Source organism: Amborella trichopoda, chromosome 13 (genome assembly GCF_054954075.1).
Source record: "Amborella trichopoda isolate Santa Cruz 75 chromosome 13, AtrichopodaSantaCruz75HAP2 v2.0, whole genome shotgun sequence".
Lineage (NCBI taxonomy): Eukaryota > Viridiplantae > Streptophyta > Magnoliopsida > Amborellales > Amborellaceae > Amborella > Amborella trichopoda.
The window spans coordinates 52028303-52043400 of NC_142348.1; the positions used below are offsets into that span (position 1 = coordinate 52028303).

General features: G+C 37.2%; 1 protein-coding gene and 1 long non-coding RNA gene across 3 annotated transcripts; one reads left to right on the plus strand and one right to left on the minus strand.

Annotated features, from left to right (window-relative positions):
* The first annotated feature begins 4 nt into the window (after positions 1-4).
* Positions 5-1481, plus strand: LOC148779333 (uncharacterized). Its single transcript, XR_016048547.1, has 2 exons — positions 5-84; positions 1051-1481. It is a non-coding gene; the product is annotated as an uncharacterized LOC148779333 (long non-coding RNA).
* A 2175-nt stretch (positions 1482-3656) lies between these two features.
* LOC18445846 (ras-related protein Rab7) lies at positions 3657-14298 on the minus strand. 2 transcript variants are annotated; one of them, XM_011629375.3, is made up of 7 exons: positions 14118-14298; positions 13784-13810; positions 13561-13660; positions 5249-5395; positions 5093-5173; positions 4848-4993; positions 3657-4031 (listed from the first exon to the last, which is right to left on the minus strand). In XM_011629375.3, the coding sequence occupies exons 1-7, from the start codon at positions 14168-14170 to the stop codon at positions 3965-3967; spliced, it is 621 nt and encodes a 206-aa protein (XP_011627677.1). In that variant the 5' UTR covers positions 14171-14298; the 3' UTR covers positions 3657-3964. The 2 variants fall into 2 exon arrangements, with proteins under 2 accessions (XP_011627677.1, XP_020530255.1); XM_020674596.2 differs by having other exon boundaries at positions 14074-14298.
* Positions 14299-15098: the final 800 nt, after the last annotated feature.

The following is a 15098-nucleotide window of genomic DNA, read 5'->3' on the forward strand; positions in this document are numbered from 1 at the left end:
AGAAGGAGCTCTAATTATGAAGCAGGCCTTTAGACCCAACCCAACCAGGAAGATTGAACTTCTCCAAAGGATCATCACAGACAGGTGAAGTTTCATAATTGCGATTGTTTGTTTATTACTGTTAATTGCATTATAATAGTTTCCATTTAATTATCATAGTAATAAATTTGGAAGAAAATAAATGAAGTGCTCTCTATAGGGAGTGAGTTGTTGCTCTGCACCTCAGGAAGTTGTTTGTGTTGTGGATGATGCTATGACCTCTGAGTGAGATTGGGGAGTTTTGAGGTATATTTGTTATTATTGATGTTCAAACTTAACTAGTTTGAATTTATTGAACACTGGTGTTGAGGTTATCCTTTGATAGTCGATATCGAATGAATCCAACTATGTTTGTAATCTACCTACAATTAGGCAAGAGTCTATTTTTAGAATCTCCAAGATTCGAAGGGTGGCTAGTTTGTTCAGTTCTTGTTTGTAGTATTGTTCATCTCTCTCTCTCACTCACGCACTAATTCTCTATAGATTTCACTCTCTTTAACATGCATGCGATAATTCTCTCTAGATTTCACACTCTCTCACACACGCACTCTCTCCCTCCGTCTATTAGTCCCAGACCAGTATTCAGCGTTGCTGTTGACCCTTTCATTAACCTATTTTTAAAGGGATTGTATATAATGAGACTATTTACTTTTGATACAATGTGGTCACAATTACGTACGGTCATCTGATGTGAAGTTTGATGGCTTGGATGTGTCACAAAGTTTTTTGAAGTTTGAGCTTGGTCGATGGAATAATTGCAGCCACCCAATTTCGCATCCAATGGTCAAGATGAATGTCTCACCTTGTATCAAAAGTAAACGGTCTCATTATATACTTTCCCATTTCTTAAACTTCAACTTAGATATAAAATTGTAGTCATAATTTGGTATTGGATATTGTTTCCAGGCTGTTGGTAGATGAATGACATCCTTCTGCACAAGATAAAATACACTGCTTAAGGCAAAATGTCATAATTTTGGATTTTAGGCTCTGAATAATTCTCATGCCCAGGTGGTCTTTTGAAGCACTCATGTCCTTGTTCTGGGCACTGTCTTGTCATTTCCCTACATATAAACGGAATTGAATGAGAGGCCTAAAGACATTCCTTAACTCTGGCAATCCGGATGCAATTCAATGGGTCGGCGATCTCGGTTCCCACCACCCAAGTACCTTGAGTTCATTATTCTTGGATTTCCATAGCTTCGGCTGATCTGAATCAATGATTTCGCCAATCGGGATTGGTACAATGGGTGTGCAATCCAACACCCGATTCCGAGTTTTCAATCACTCGTGAGCTAGAGAGACTACCAGAAACAAAAAAAAGTCGAGAATGAGCAGGGAGAGAGGAAATACAAATAACTACAAAACTAATGGTTTGGAAATGCCCACCAACTATGGCTGTAAACCCAATGAGTTAATAGATTTTCCTTAACCCTAAGTAATATTAATGGTTTAGAAATACCTACCAACTATGGCGTTTTTTGGTTTAATATTAGGAAGAGACCACATAAAGTATGATAGGGGTGGCAATGAGCACAGATCCAACCCGGGACCCTTTCTTTGGACCCGATTTGGGACCGGGTATGTGTCCAAGAATTGGTCTCGGTGGGTTGGGTCTTGGTCCAAATATTGGACGTGAACACTCTTCAGATCCGGGTCCATTTGGACCTAACCCGACTCGACTCGACCCTACTTGAGTAGTGTTATTATATAAATAATATTTAATATATAATGTTTTAATAATTAATTAATTGGGCATGCTTTATATGCTTCTTCTACAGTATAAAATTTATTTACTTCCCCTTATCTAACCTTCCATTTTGAATGGAGGGTTAAAATTGTTCCAATCATAATGTCATGTTTCTACATTATTTTATTTTTTATTTTTTTTATGAATTATTTTGATACCAAAGTTTGGATGTCCATTCGCACTGGCGAAAAATATAAAAAAAATATTTTCAATAAAGTAAAATGATTAAAATACCCTTGAAAGTTTCAAGTGGTGTTTTGGTCATTATATTTTATTGAAAAATTATTTTAAATATTTTTTATAGATGTATCCCAATGAGAAGATGATTCGTATTAAATTTCATATTCATACAATTTGTATAAAAAAAATTAAAAATAAAATACTTTTAGATGTTGGATTTAAGATTAAACGATGAGTGCTTCTCTTGATCAAAATTGGATGGTTGAAATAGAAACTTTTGTCTAATTAATTAATATTTAAATAAATATAATTATATATTTTTACTTATAATATTTAAATAATGTATGTATATATTTAATATGACATTTAAATATACACAAATATATTTTTTCTAATTTTTGGTTTGGGTCCAATCGGGTCTGGGTCCACGTCTGGGTCTGGAGGGACCAGACCCGACCCGTTGCCACCCCTTTAAGTTCCTTATTTTTTATGATAAAGTGCTCATATAAATTTGCACGTCATTGATAACTGCCAATATTTCAGACTGTTACGTACATTCGCGCACGTGCATATCTATTTGCTGGACCGTCAATTTAGGCCTTCAACAAATTAAAATCGAATTTTTAATTATTTATTTTTTGAATTAAGGATTTTATATAGACTACGTCTCAAAGAAATCCCTTTGTTTACGACTGTAGCTAACCTCAAATTTTTGGAGATATATTTTTATGTACTTGTAGGTGCTTGGAGTGTCTCAATTTCTCGATCCTTATTTCTTTTAATTTTTTTTCAACATTTTCATGCAGTGTTGGCTAGGGTCAACAAATAAATATATGCAAAAATTGAAGTCAAATAAATACTCCAGACATTGAACAGAGGAATCAATATTTTTCTTCAGTATTAACCTAGCAAATATCATTTTTTTCATGTAATACACAATATGTCCTGGGAGGTTTATATAAAGTGACTGTAGAAGTGTACTTTAAAAACTCACTAGAAAAGATTCTTGAAAATATTCAATCAACTCAGCCTCGAGAAATATGAATATATTGAAGCTCTCAACCTCAAGAAATATGAAAATGATAAATATGAATATGATAAGGGGGATTTCAAGTTCTAAACATAAAGGATCTTGCAATATAATATCTTGACTATGTATTTTCAATATTTGTTAGTGTTTATAGATCCATTTTATTTACATCACTTATCAAGCTTTAAATTTTATAATTATAAAATTTTGAACACTAAAAACAGTTCAAATCAAATAGATCTATAAATACTTGAAAATTTTGAAAATTTACCGTCCAAATAATGTGTTGCAGGACACTATTTTTAAGACTCAAAATCCCTTTTTTTGTTTTTACATTCGTATATCTCGATGTCAAAATCACTTAGAAAATTTTCTAACATCAAAACAATCTTTTATGATGAATTTTTGAAGTACACCTTAATTCTACATTTTAAAATTGCATCCTTATACGAACTTTTTCCATAACCAAAAGGGGTGGACAGACTTCCAATTATTTCTTTTGTGCAAATTCAAAATTTTTACCCGACTAATAGAACGCACTAAGCATGTGCAAAAAATTTGAGATCCCATGAACACCCACAAACATTTCCAGCTCAATATAGAAGCCTAGAGACTCATATAACTTTTCCCGAAAAGAAGAAAGCCATGAACCATACGTTTAGAAAGCCATTCCTTACTAGAGAAGTGGCCATTATCCCCTCTCTGAGCCAATAACTCTTCGAGAAACAATCAATCCATGGACTCACACTAAACCAAAGATCACAGATCCCAGCACTAAGACTCCTTGATACCTGGGAATAATGTACAGTGATAGATTACAGTAGGAAATGATTGAGTGCAGTAGGACCCAATAGAACACTAAACAGCACAGCATCTTCAAGTAAACCATCTAGACCCGCATATATCATATTATAGATGTTATTGCTCCAAATGAATGAATGGGAAGACAATCTAAAACAGGTCTTTTAACACTCGCATCCAGATGATCTCGGTTGTCTCCCTCCCGCAACATCAATGGTGTCCGGCAAGTATCTATTGTCATCATAGTATTTCGCAATGATGAGAAGACAATTTTTACTAACAAGAGAGCAGAGGTTAACATATTAAGAAGTGAAAAAAAAGATCAATTTATTTGCTTTATGCGAGTGCGCACGCATATGCATGTCAGAAGAGAGATGCAACCAAACAGGTAAATTAATGATGGGTAGCAATTCGGTGCATTAGAGGACACACCATTTCCATGAGTCCACACTCCCAAAACCTTTTGGATCTAAATTCAACAGGTCTATCATCTAGACCACCAAAATAATAAAATAGAAAAAATGAATTTTGCATTTTAAAAACAGTCTATGTTATACTTTTTTTGGACCGTTCATTTTATTTCTTCAAAGATCATCAGATCTGTGCTGTTTTTGTAGCTCTAAATTCATGGATCTAATTCAGAAATGAATTTATAATGATTGGGGTTGCATTTTAGGTCCTATATCCCTTTGGAATTTTATTTTTTGGGGGGGAGGGAGGCACATGAGACGGCCCCCTCACCAAATGCTATTAATAATTTTAACCATCAAAAGCTATTTGATTAACTTCTATACAAAAACCAATGACTGTATATTTTGGCTGGCAAACAAATTTGGGGAGGAAGGTGGTAGCTATCTTCTATTTGTGATCTCAATGTTCATAAATTTCGAGGTATTCCCCTAATGATTTCAAAATAGAGCAATTTCACAGTTCACTGAAATAAAATCGATACGACACCTGAATTGCTCTCTCCCTTGGTGGCTAAAGTTGTGGTCTATGAGCAGACAGCATGTATAATGAGATAAAAGGAGCTGAAATTCTACTTACATTTCTTCTTCTGGCTCATTCTTCAAAGCATTCTTTGCTATACACTCAAAAGCTGCTTCTACATTAAATCCCTCCTTGGCAGAGGTTTCAAAGTAAGGAATGTTTCCTTTTGAGGCACACCATGCCCGAGCCTTCTTCTCTGAGACCTGAGGAAAAAGCCCTTGGGATCACGAAAGAGGGGGGGGAGAGACAGAGAGAGACGAGAGAGAGAGAGAGAGAGAGAGAGAGACAGAGAGGGACCATACCACCCTACTATTTCCACCATCCACATCAATCTTGTTCCCAAGAACAACAAAGGGAAAATTTTCAGGGTCCGAGGGGCTTGCCTGTGGAAGAATTCTCACTGTAAGTTAGAGCCAAAGTCAGATGTCAGCAATATAAAACTATGGTAGACATATCACCTGGATTAGAAATTCTTCTCGCCAGTTGTTCAGGTTGTCAAATGACTTCATTACGTTGACATCATACACCAGAACACAGCAATCTGCTCCACGATAAAAAGCCACACCAAGGCTCTGAAAACGTTCTTGGCCGGCCGTATCCCATATCTGCCGAACATATTAGTTTGTCATAAATTTGAGGGCTTCAAAGTAACACCCTTTTAACTACCTGTATGCCGTGCTAGTTTTATTTCAAGAATGTATTTCATAACGCAAATTTTGATAAGAAGCATTAGGGGGTACCAAGGAACTTGCAAAGATGCCACAGGATAATAACAAAGACCAGTCAAATAAAACATTAAACACAACTGAACAATACATACAAGATACAATGCCTTGTTTCTTTTTTTAACCCTAAGAAGTGACATTTCACTTACGAGCAAGAATAGTCACTAGCCCATCTTAAGACCTACATATAAAGATCGGGATAGGATAGGAAGACAGGTAATCATCTTCATCATCATCATCCAAACCTTATCCCAATTATTTGGGGTCGGCTACACGAATCATGTTCCTCTATTCCATATAACATAAGTTTAAGACTTATGAGAACATATGAAGACAAGTAATCAATCCTAATAATTTACCCCACAAGTACCATTAAGGTGGTCTAATATTAGAAGTACAATTTATTGAAGTAACATCTTACGCTTCCAAAACATCAAATATCTCCTGTATTATGCATCCAAGCTTCCAAGGGGATAGAGGAATATGACCGGACCAGCTTTCCACATTAAACAAGTTTCAGTTGGCCATAAGACCCCTTGATAGCAAACTTAGGCTTCTGTAAAATGCAGCACACTACAGAATAGAATCCTGCCTCCTCCCAGACCAGATCCCAACCTGCCCAGGATAGGGGAAACCTTTGAGATAAAATCAGAGTTCGATTTCAGCATGCAACAAGACCTAACTAATTCATCTCTACTTCTACTGATTTTTCGTCTCTTCATTCCACTACATTTCCTTCCGATTCCACATTAGGTTGTTGGCTCTAACCCACTTATATTTTTATGGGCAACTCTTAACCCTTTTAAACTTCATTTTGATAAATACCCAAATGCCCCTTAGCATGTTCACAGCTCTCCTAGGGATTACCACAATAATCCCCCAAGCCCCAAAAATTAAGCCTAAACCTTTTCTCAAGAAATCACATGCACCAGAAAATGCAGAATTCTTCCCTTAGATATGGACAAAACACAGAAACTTAGAAATTGGATGCGACAATGATATCTCGGGATCCCAGTGTGAATCTTGTCCCTCAAACAGCCAGCAAAAGCAGACACTCTTGAAAGGAAGGAAAACAAACATATCATAGCACAACTCAAAAAGGATTTCTGGTGCAATTTGATTATAAGAAGAAATAGGCAGTGTGGAGAATTAAGGATAACAAAATACAGAGCAGAAGGCTGGCCACATTATACAGTCCATTTAATGTGGGTGTTTTCTTTTAGCAATAGGATAAGGCAGCGGAAGGAGGGAGCGAAGGGAGGGGAAAACGGGGGGTGGGGGACGAGGAGTTGAGCAGGGAGAGTGGTGTTTGGGAGGCTGTTCCAGTACAAAAAGGGCTCTGGGGATAATAAAGAGATAAGGGAGTGAGCGGTATATGATAAGCTTGTGATATTCCATGGTGTAATGGACGATGGCAAAGAAGAGGCAATGGGGACACACACAACTTCAACGGGGAAGATCCTGATAAGGCACGAAGAATGGAAGACAACTCTAAAATGGGGTGTCAGGTGTCAAAAACTATGTATATATTCAGTATCTGAAACATATGAATATATAAACAAGTGCAGAGCAGTTCATAACTTTATACCAGTTGTAATGGATGATGGCAGAAAAGAGAACTGGGATGCATCCAACTTTAACAGGGAAGATTTTGATGAGGTACTTAAGAGTAGAAGACAACTCTAAAATGGGGTGTCAAGTGTCAAAAACTATATATACATCCATTATATGATACATATGAATATCATAAACACGTGCAGAGCAGTTCAAACCTTTATAACAGTTCAACACCCCTTTTCAGGTTCATTTGGAAGATTTCAAGTGTGAGGCATTCGCCTCATTCAATATGTTAACAACAAAAGTTCACACCCAGTATTTTACTATTTTGACCAAGCAAGTTTTGAAGTTCGAAGCGATATTGACTAGTTTTAAATTGAAGTTCAAAATTTTTACCTACACAAATATTGTCAAGCTTTGGTCGAAATTGGACAAACTCAGCTTTGTCCCTGCTAGACGCCTAGACCTTGTTAAGGATATACTCGCCAAGCTCACAACAAGGTTATATAGCCCCAGTTCAAGCAGAAAGAAACTGATGAGCAAAGGAAACTTTGCTCTAGAAGAGATCCAAGGGATGAGGAGATCAGTTAGCTGAGCAAGTTGTCAACTACGTTTGAAGACGCTTTCATCCCAACTATAGGGTCTAATAGGAGAATTTGGAAGTGGGTAGTTATGAAGAATGAGTGCCGGATTTCTTCAAGACGTCAATTTTGTGATGTTTCTAACTTCTAAGCTAAGGTGCTTGCTTTAGGCTAGAAGGTCATGTCCAACAAACGGCAAACATGGGAATCGTCTTCAGCACAAGGGACTCCATATCCCAAAGGAGACCATTGATCATCTTATATGTCACCCATTTTATAAGTCTCAATAATTATCCTCCACAAATTATTATTTCATTGCCAAATGACTGGTGTCACTTTCCTGTTGAGCACATAAAACCTTCCATAACATGGGGAAAAACATAATAAATGAAGGGAATACTGAAACTTTTATTAAGAGACGGTTCAACCCAAAGCAACTACCAAATATCATATTATGGGGAATTGCTTTAACTTTAAGGCTCAAAATCATTCCATCAAATATCTTAGACAATTAACATGAAAAGTAGCTCATAGCCATCTTAAGTGTGTGGAGATTTAACACCATAGTCTTAATAAATTCAATCATACAAAGTCCACTGTATGATTTGCTGGTGCTATCGGAGTCCCCTGTCATCAGGTCACCCCTAGACAAGCTCTGGCGACCTTCTCTCCCTACTCTGATTTGGATCATATGGCAAGAAAGAAACTAACAAGCAAAGAAATCACCAAACATTCAAAGGGCACTAAGGGAGATGATATAGAAGATAAAAAATACTATATCGGAAGACAACATAATATCCCCAGGAAATGGAAGATAAAGATTGATCTTGAGTGAGATAGAACATATACAGTGAAGTCTAAATGTACACATAAAGATAGAGAGATACTTGTAGAGAGGAACTCCGTAAACACAAACATTATATCTCCCCTCGTGTAAATTTTCTCCAAATTGATATGATCGGTGGGGTTGAGATTGCTGAACATTTATGGACCATCCTTACAAATAACATTTCCTATCAGTCAAGAAGCATGCTATTTTGGCCCCATTTTCTCCATTTCGATCATGTACAACAAATCCTATCAGAGAGAGATAGAGAGTGTGTGTGTATGTGTGGCTGTCCTGCTCCCCTAAATGGGCAGAGACAAGGTGAGAGTGAAGAGTAAAGTAGAGAAAGCAAAATAGGGGGACTAATGTAGAGAACATGATTGATAATCTGGGTTCCTGGAATGAGAGAGAGGAGCAAATGCTTTTATGCTTTTTTTTTTTGAGGGGAGCATTTCCATATCACCCAGAAGTGGCATATCCAACAATGGAGATCATCCAATGTCATCCATCTTCATGTGCCAACTTGTCCATCCCCCAAAATCTCACAGGTGGCTCATCAACAGAAATATCTCATCCCTTCATTGAACACCTAGGTGCTGGCATGTGGTCCAACCCTACGCCGACACTCTTAATGCTGAACATGTTCAAACAATCGAATGATCCAACAAAATACATTGGATGACATTAACCACTTTCAAGTATTCCTCCTCTGCCGGTTGACTACCACGTTCTTCTCCTTCTGAAGGCCCGTCATATAGTATGACAAATAGCTTGATCAGTGCTATCAGTGCTAACTTGCCTGTCCAATTGGATGGTCAAGATGTCCACAATCTTGGCCTAGGATTAAAAAGTGAAATCTCTCTCTCACTCTTCCCCCCATTTCTTCTACTCCCTCCCCTCTTCTCTTCATTCTCTCTCTCCTTTCTATCACTCTCCCTCAAACCATTTCTCTATATTGTCTTGTCTCATTGGCCCCTCTGCCCTCTGCTTCCCCATACCCCTCTTCCCTTAACACCCCCTCCCCCGCCCACCCCCAAAAAAAAAATAAAAAATAAATAAATTTCTTGCCTCCCCACTTCCACACGGCTGACTAGGCAGGCTAGGGAGGACTAGCGACATCGCCCAGGCATAGGCGGGGGTCCTTAGGCGCCTGCCCAGAGCCCAGCACCCAGCCACTGCACCCGCCTAGGGGCGAAAATGCCCCTCGTGGAAGGGCATTTTCATTTTTTTACCCCAAAATAAAGGGGAAACGGGGGTTTAGGTTGTTGTGTGAACTAACCCCTTTGTTTACCTTTTATAGTGGAAAATGTTTTTGGGAATGATCACTTTTTTGCATTTCTAAGGGATTGGGTACTTTAGAGTTTTGAAAAATCAATCCAACCATTGTCCTTTTGGCTTGGATTTGACTATGACAATTTTTGAAGCTTATTAGAGGGTTTTTGGGAAGTATTTGAGATTGGGAAACATCTCAAACATTGAAGATTGAGCGAAAAGGTTAGTTAAAAATCTTCGTATTTGAGATTTTATTTGTTATTTCAATATCTTCTTCGGGTTCTTTTAGAAATGGTGATTTGGGTTAAAAATATAGTTATAACTCAAATCCAAATGACAAAAATTGTATTAAAAGTAATTATTGCGAAAACGATAAGAGTATAAACTGGTTCAAAAAACACCTTGCTGGTATTAGGGGGAAATATCGCCTGTTGTAAAAAATTTCCTGAAGCTATCAAGGAGGAGATTAAGAATACATGAATTCGATAAAAAACAAAAAAGGAACAAAAGGAACCCTGACATTTGGATAAGTTTTCTTCTGGCTCTTCTAAAAGTAGTGATCCGTGTTAGAAGTATGGTTATAACCCGAATCCAAATGACAAAAACTATATAAGGTGTAATTTTTGTGAAAAAGATACCAATTGGGTATTTACCGACTGAAGAAACATCTTGCCGGTATTAAAAGGAATGTAGCTTATTGTAAAAATATTCTTGAAGCTATTAGGGATGAGATTATACAATATTTAAATTTGATAAAACCAGAAAAGAAAGAAAAAAGGCCTTGTTATATAGAAATATCTTCTTTAGGTTCTTCTAAATGTGGTGATCTGGGTTGAAAGTATGGTCATAACCCGAATCCAAATGACAAAATTTATACAAAGTGCAATTATTGTGGAAATGATACTAATGGGGGTATTTACAGGTTCAAAAAACACCTTGCCGGTATTAAAAGGGATGTTGCTTTTTACAAAAATTCTCCTAAAGCTATCAAGGAGGAGATTAAGCAATATTTGAAAAGCACAAAAAACAAAAAAAAAAAAAAGGGTGCAGAGGCACCAGGTAGAGTAGTGAAGACTCCTAGGGCCTCTAGATCATCTACACAGAGTAAAAGGGGGCAGAAGAAGAGGAGGAAGACGCAAATTCAAAAGAAATGGAGAAGGACAAGTGTTATGTTGAAAAGGGAGATAACTCTGATGATTATGGACTCGACTCGGATGCATATGATGAGGCTTACCCCACTTTTTTTCATGATGACTGAAGACTCTTAACTCTTGAATCTTAGACTGTATATTTTCTTTTTCCTTATTTTCTAGTTTGTACTGATCTATTCTTATGTGTATGCCTGTATGGTTGTATCATTGTATGGAACTATGGAATGGAATGGTATGATCTATGGAGCATGGAGTATGGTCTATGGAGTATGGATTGTGCCTATATTACTATTTACTATTATATTTTATTTTTTGTTGTGCTAGTAGTCTATCTATTAGAACTTTACAATGGTTTGGAACTTAAGATTATAGAATTTTTAATATTTTATCATGTATTCTCATATTGCCTTGTCCCCTGTCCCTAATCTTTAATCTAGGTCCCAGGCCGCCCAGAACTTTGGGCACCGCCTCACTGCTTAGGCGCTGAGCGGTAAGGACCCCCATGGCTACCTAGGCACCGCTTGGCATTTTTTAGAACATTGTTTGGCGCATTCGCTGCTTTGTGCAAAATGAAGACCCAGATATGGAATATCAAGGACCTATGATATAACACAAAGAAAAGCATGGTCCATGCCTTCTCGCTCAAGGTCCTTCTGATATTCACCCGAGAAAACAAAGTCTTCTGGTACTTTTAGTTCTGAATGATACAAGACTAACTCTCCCATCCTGTCCTAGGTTCACCGAGTTTGGGGTAGGAAAACATGTCAATAAGAGGACCTCCTCAAGGGCGCGTTTACGCTATCAGGGACCCATCTAATCTTGCATTTCCCTCGCCCCTTAGAGGTATCTTCTTAGTTTCAGTGTAGTTTTCCAGTCTTTCCATAACCATAACTGGAAGTTCTCAACAGTATATGTCCTAAGTAGTCCGAAACTTAGGGATTCGTTTTGGCAAGAGCTTGATAGGATTGTCATCATCACCCCATTCTCTAGGTGTCTTTAGTGGGAGAGACTTCAAAAACATTTTGATATAAAAGAAGGTCGCTCAAACACTAAGAGCTACATCAACTAATTTCTCTCCGATAATCTTCTTTTCACATGAAAGATTGGGCGGGTTTTAGATTAAGTATCAAGCTCAAAATGCTCATAAATCATTTGAAACTATGGTGCAAATAGCTCCCTAAGAACTTGTAGGCCAGGAAAGAACCTCTGCTGCGAGATATCAATGATTTTGATATCCACAAAGTAAAATTAGTAAAAAGGAGTAAGAAAGTGGAGTACAAGATAGAAAATGGGAACCTTCTTAAGTAAGAAGAAATCTATTGGCACCATAGACGTAGGGTCTCCTAGCTCAGAGAAGGGATTGAAAGTATGACTTTCTTTCAGAAGTTTGCCAATTGTTGAAGGAGAAACAACTCCACAAATCAAGGAGGCATCAAAACCCCTTGGGCATCAAAAGGGCAGTTGTCTCATTTTTCAAATTGTTCCTTTTTCAAAAGTGGGCCCAGACACGGGATCGATAATATACCCTTCCTCTCCCTCCCTAGGAGGTAGGCAGAGAGATTAGAGAGGCTCTTTGTTGAAGAAGAAATCCAAAGGGATATGGCTGATCTGGGGTAGTATAAAGCGCCTAGATGGTGTTCCCATCCCACCATTCCACAAATTCTAGGACACCCTTGCCCGAGATATCCATGTCACTTTCTTTGAATTCTTCCACAAAGGTATTTTCAACAGAGGGCTCAATAGAGGACTACATTGTTAGGGGGTTTGCGTTGAGCCTCAAAGCTTGTAAGATTTGGCTATGAAGCTAGCGTACTGAATTATGTACCAGTAAGTTTCGTGAGGCACAATGGGACATAGTGATCGAATGCTTCAAGCGACATCCTGCCACTATGAAGACCAATTCTTATCGCTGGGAGGTAAGATCGCACTAATCAAAGGAACCCTTACAACTGTCCGTGTTTATCAAATGTCTCTATTTCAATAACCGCTTTAATAGTTAACTGCCTCAAGAGAGTGATGAGAAGTTTTATGTGGTCGATAGCTAGGGATTGACATAAATTCTATTTGATCAGGTGGGAGATGGTTTGCAAGACCTAGAGAAATGGGGGATGGGGTATTTGGAACCCAAGGGATTGTAATATAGACCTATTGGGGAAGTGGCGGTGTGCTTCAGCAACTAAGAGGGCCAGCTATGGTAGGTACTCCATCAAGAGCGAATGGACTAGACTCCTAAGGACGTTGACTACTAGGTGATTCAAAAAAGGAAAACAAGTATACAAGTGATCACTAAGACGAACATCTCAAATTGCTTCCAAATTCTAATTTGTTAATTCAAAATTACTTTAAGAAACATTTCTTTTGTATATCACTAAATAAAGAAAAGACATAAATTTCAAGTATAGAACAAGATTGAAACTTGCAGAGGAATAAAATATGCAAAGATGTCAGAAAGCTTCAAGTACAAATTCTAGCAAATTTGATTTGATAACGTAAGAAAGACACAAGAACAGACTCTTGGCACAGTGATCAGGGTAGGCTGAGCTACAACAAGATGTTCAGGAGTTCCTATCCCACACGCCCCAAGTTAACATTAAGAGAGAGAGAGAGAGAGAGAGAGAGAGAGAGAGAAGAATACAGTCAAACATATAATTCCGATACCTGCAGGGTGAATAATCGATCTTCAAATTGAACTTCTTTGGTCAAGAAATCGGCTCCAATCGTTGCTTTGTACTGATTACTGAATTTTCGATTCACATATCTGAACAATGATAAATCAAGGAAAAACATTTTCCTAATTTTGAAACAAAAATGAATAAAAAAATTTGATTCACCAAAAGAAATGCCATTTAAGGTTTCAACTCAAATCTGAAATATAGGATACTGGTTCATCAGAGAGGTCTTCCCAACCCTGAAAAATCACAAAAACAAAAAAGCAAAAAAAAAAAAAAACCATAATTATCACACAATTTATAGAATTCAGAGAAAAAGAACAAAGAAAACCCTCGATCTTGAACAATCAAATTAAAGAAAAACAGAAGAACCATGACAAACAATAATCAAATATTGAATAAACAACAATAACAAAAAAAATCCGGTTAAAGTCCAAATTTCATGAGAATCCATGAAATTCAGGCGCGATAATTAGGGTTTCGATCCGGATCCAAACCCTACAGAGACTTAAACGTCGATCGGTTTTCTCGAGGCAGGAGACCCACCCGCTATCGCCGAGAATTATGACCTTCAAAAGTGTCCTTCTTCGTGACGCCATTGTACGGTCGCAGGAAGTTGCCCGACGTTTAACGATTTCTAGGGTTTCTTGCTTGTCAGAGAAAAGCCTGGTCCAGAGGAGAAAACCATGTGACAGTAATAGCAACAAAAAATACGCGCCTCTTTTTCGGGCTCTTGATACAAAAGCCTGGAGCTAGAGTTTCGATGAGAAAACTGACGAAAATACCCCAGTCAAATACAAACTTATACTTCATTTTTTAACCTCTCCTCAAACAAAAAGATTCTGTACTCCCTCATGGGTGTACTATCTATTTACTCCTTCGCATGAAATCTATTTACGTCCTCGAATAAAATACACTGTAAGAGTGATTTTAGGACGCCAAATTTAAGGGATGCAACTTCCTCAACTCATAGACCAAACTCAGTAAAAAAGAATTTGAATTAAGCTCCTTAGGTAGTGAAAAAGAATAATATCTCGATATTGAATAACCGTGCAATTTTTTAAGGGCGTGATCTAAGTGTTTGAGAACTCGTAATTTCATTTCTTTTTCGATTGAAAATAACCATCTAATGATATTTAGGTGAAAAACTCTATAAGTTGATGTTTTGACTGAGGGACTAGATGCACAATAATGCTCCCATAGGAGCATCTTGTATATGGTCTTGACTGTAAAATAAAAAAAATAAAAAAAAATAAAAAATTGAGATGCAATTTTTTTTAGAGTCCCATGTGACCAAAGTCGACTAAAAAAACTTACAAATATCTATGAACTATTCAAATATTTTACCTATTTGTAACTATTTCAACTTATGGCAATGTATATTTTTATAGGTATCTTAAAATTAAATAAAAAATACAAGTAAACTATTGAAGATTTCACCTAGGTACTTTAATAAATTCCTATACATATATTGTATATATAAATTTTAGGAAAACTTATGTCTAATATTCGTTATAATTAATTAGA

Bases quoted from the DNA above. Each gene is read 5' to 3' on its own strand.
- LOC18445846 (XM_011629375.3), bottom strand. From the start codon at position 14,170: ATGGCGTCACGAAGAAGGACACTTTTGAAGGTCATAATTCTCGGCGAT. The intron at 13,811-14,117 runs GTGGGTCTCCTG...GTGATTTTTCAG, and splicing joins ATAATTCTCGGCGATAGCGG to GGTTGGGAAGACCTCTCTGA. The intron at 4,994-5,092 runs GTATGGTCCCTC...CTTTTTCCTCAG, and splicing joins ATGGTGGAAATAGTAGGGTG to GTCTCAGAGAAGAAGGCTCG.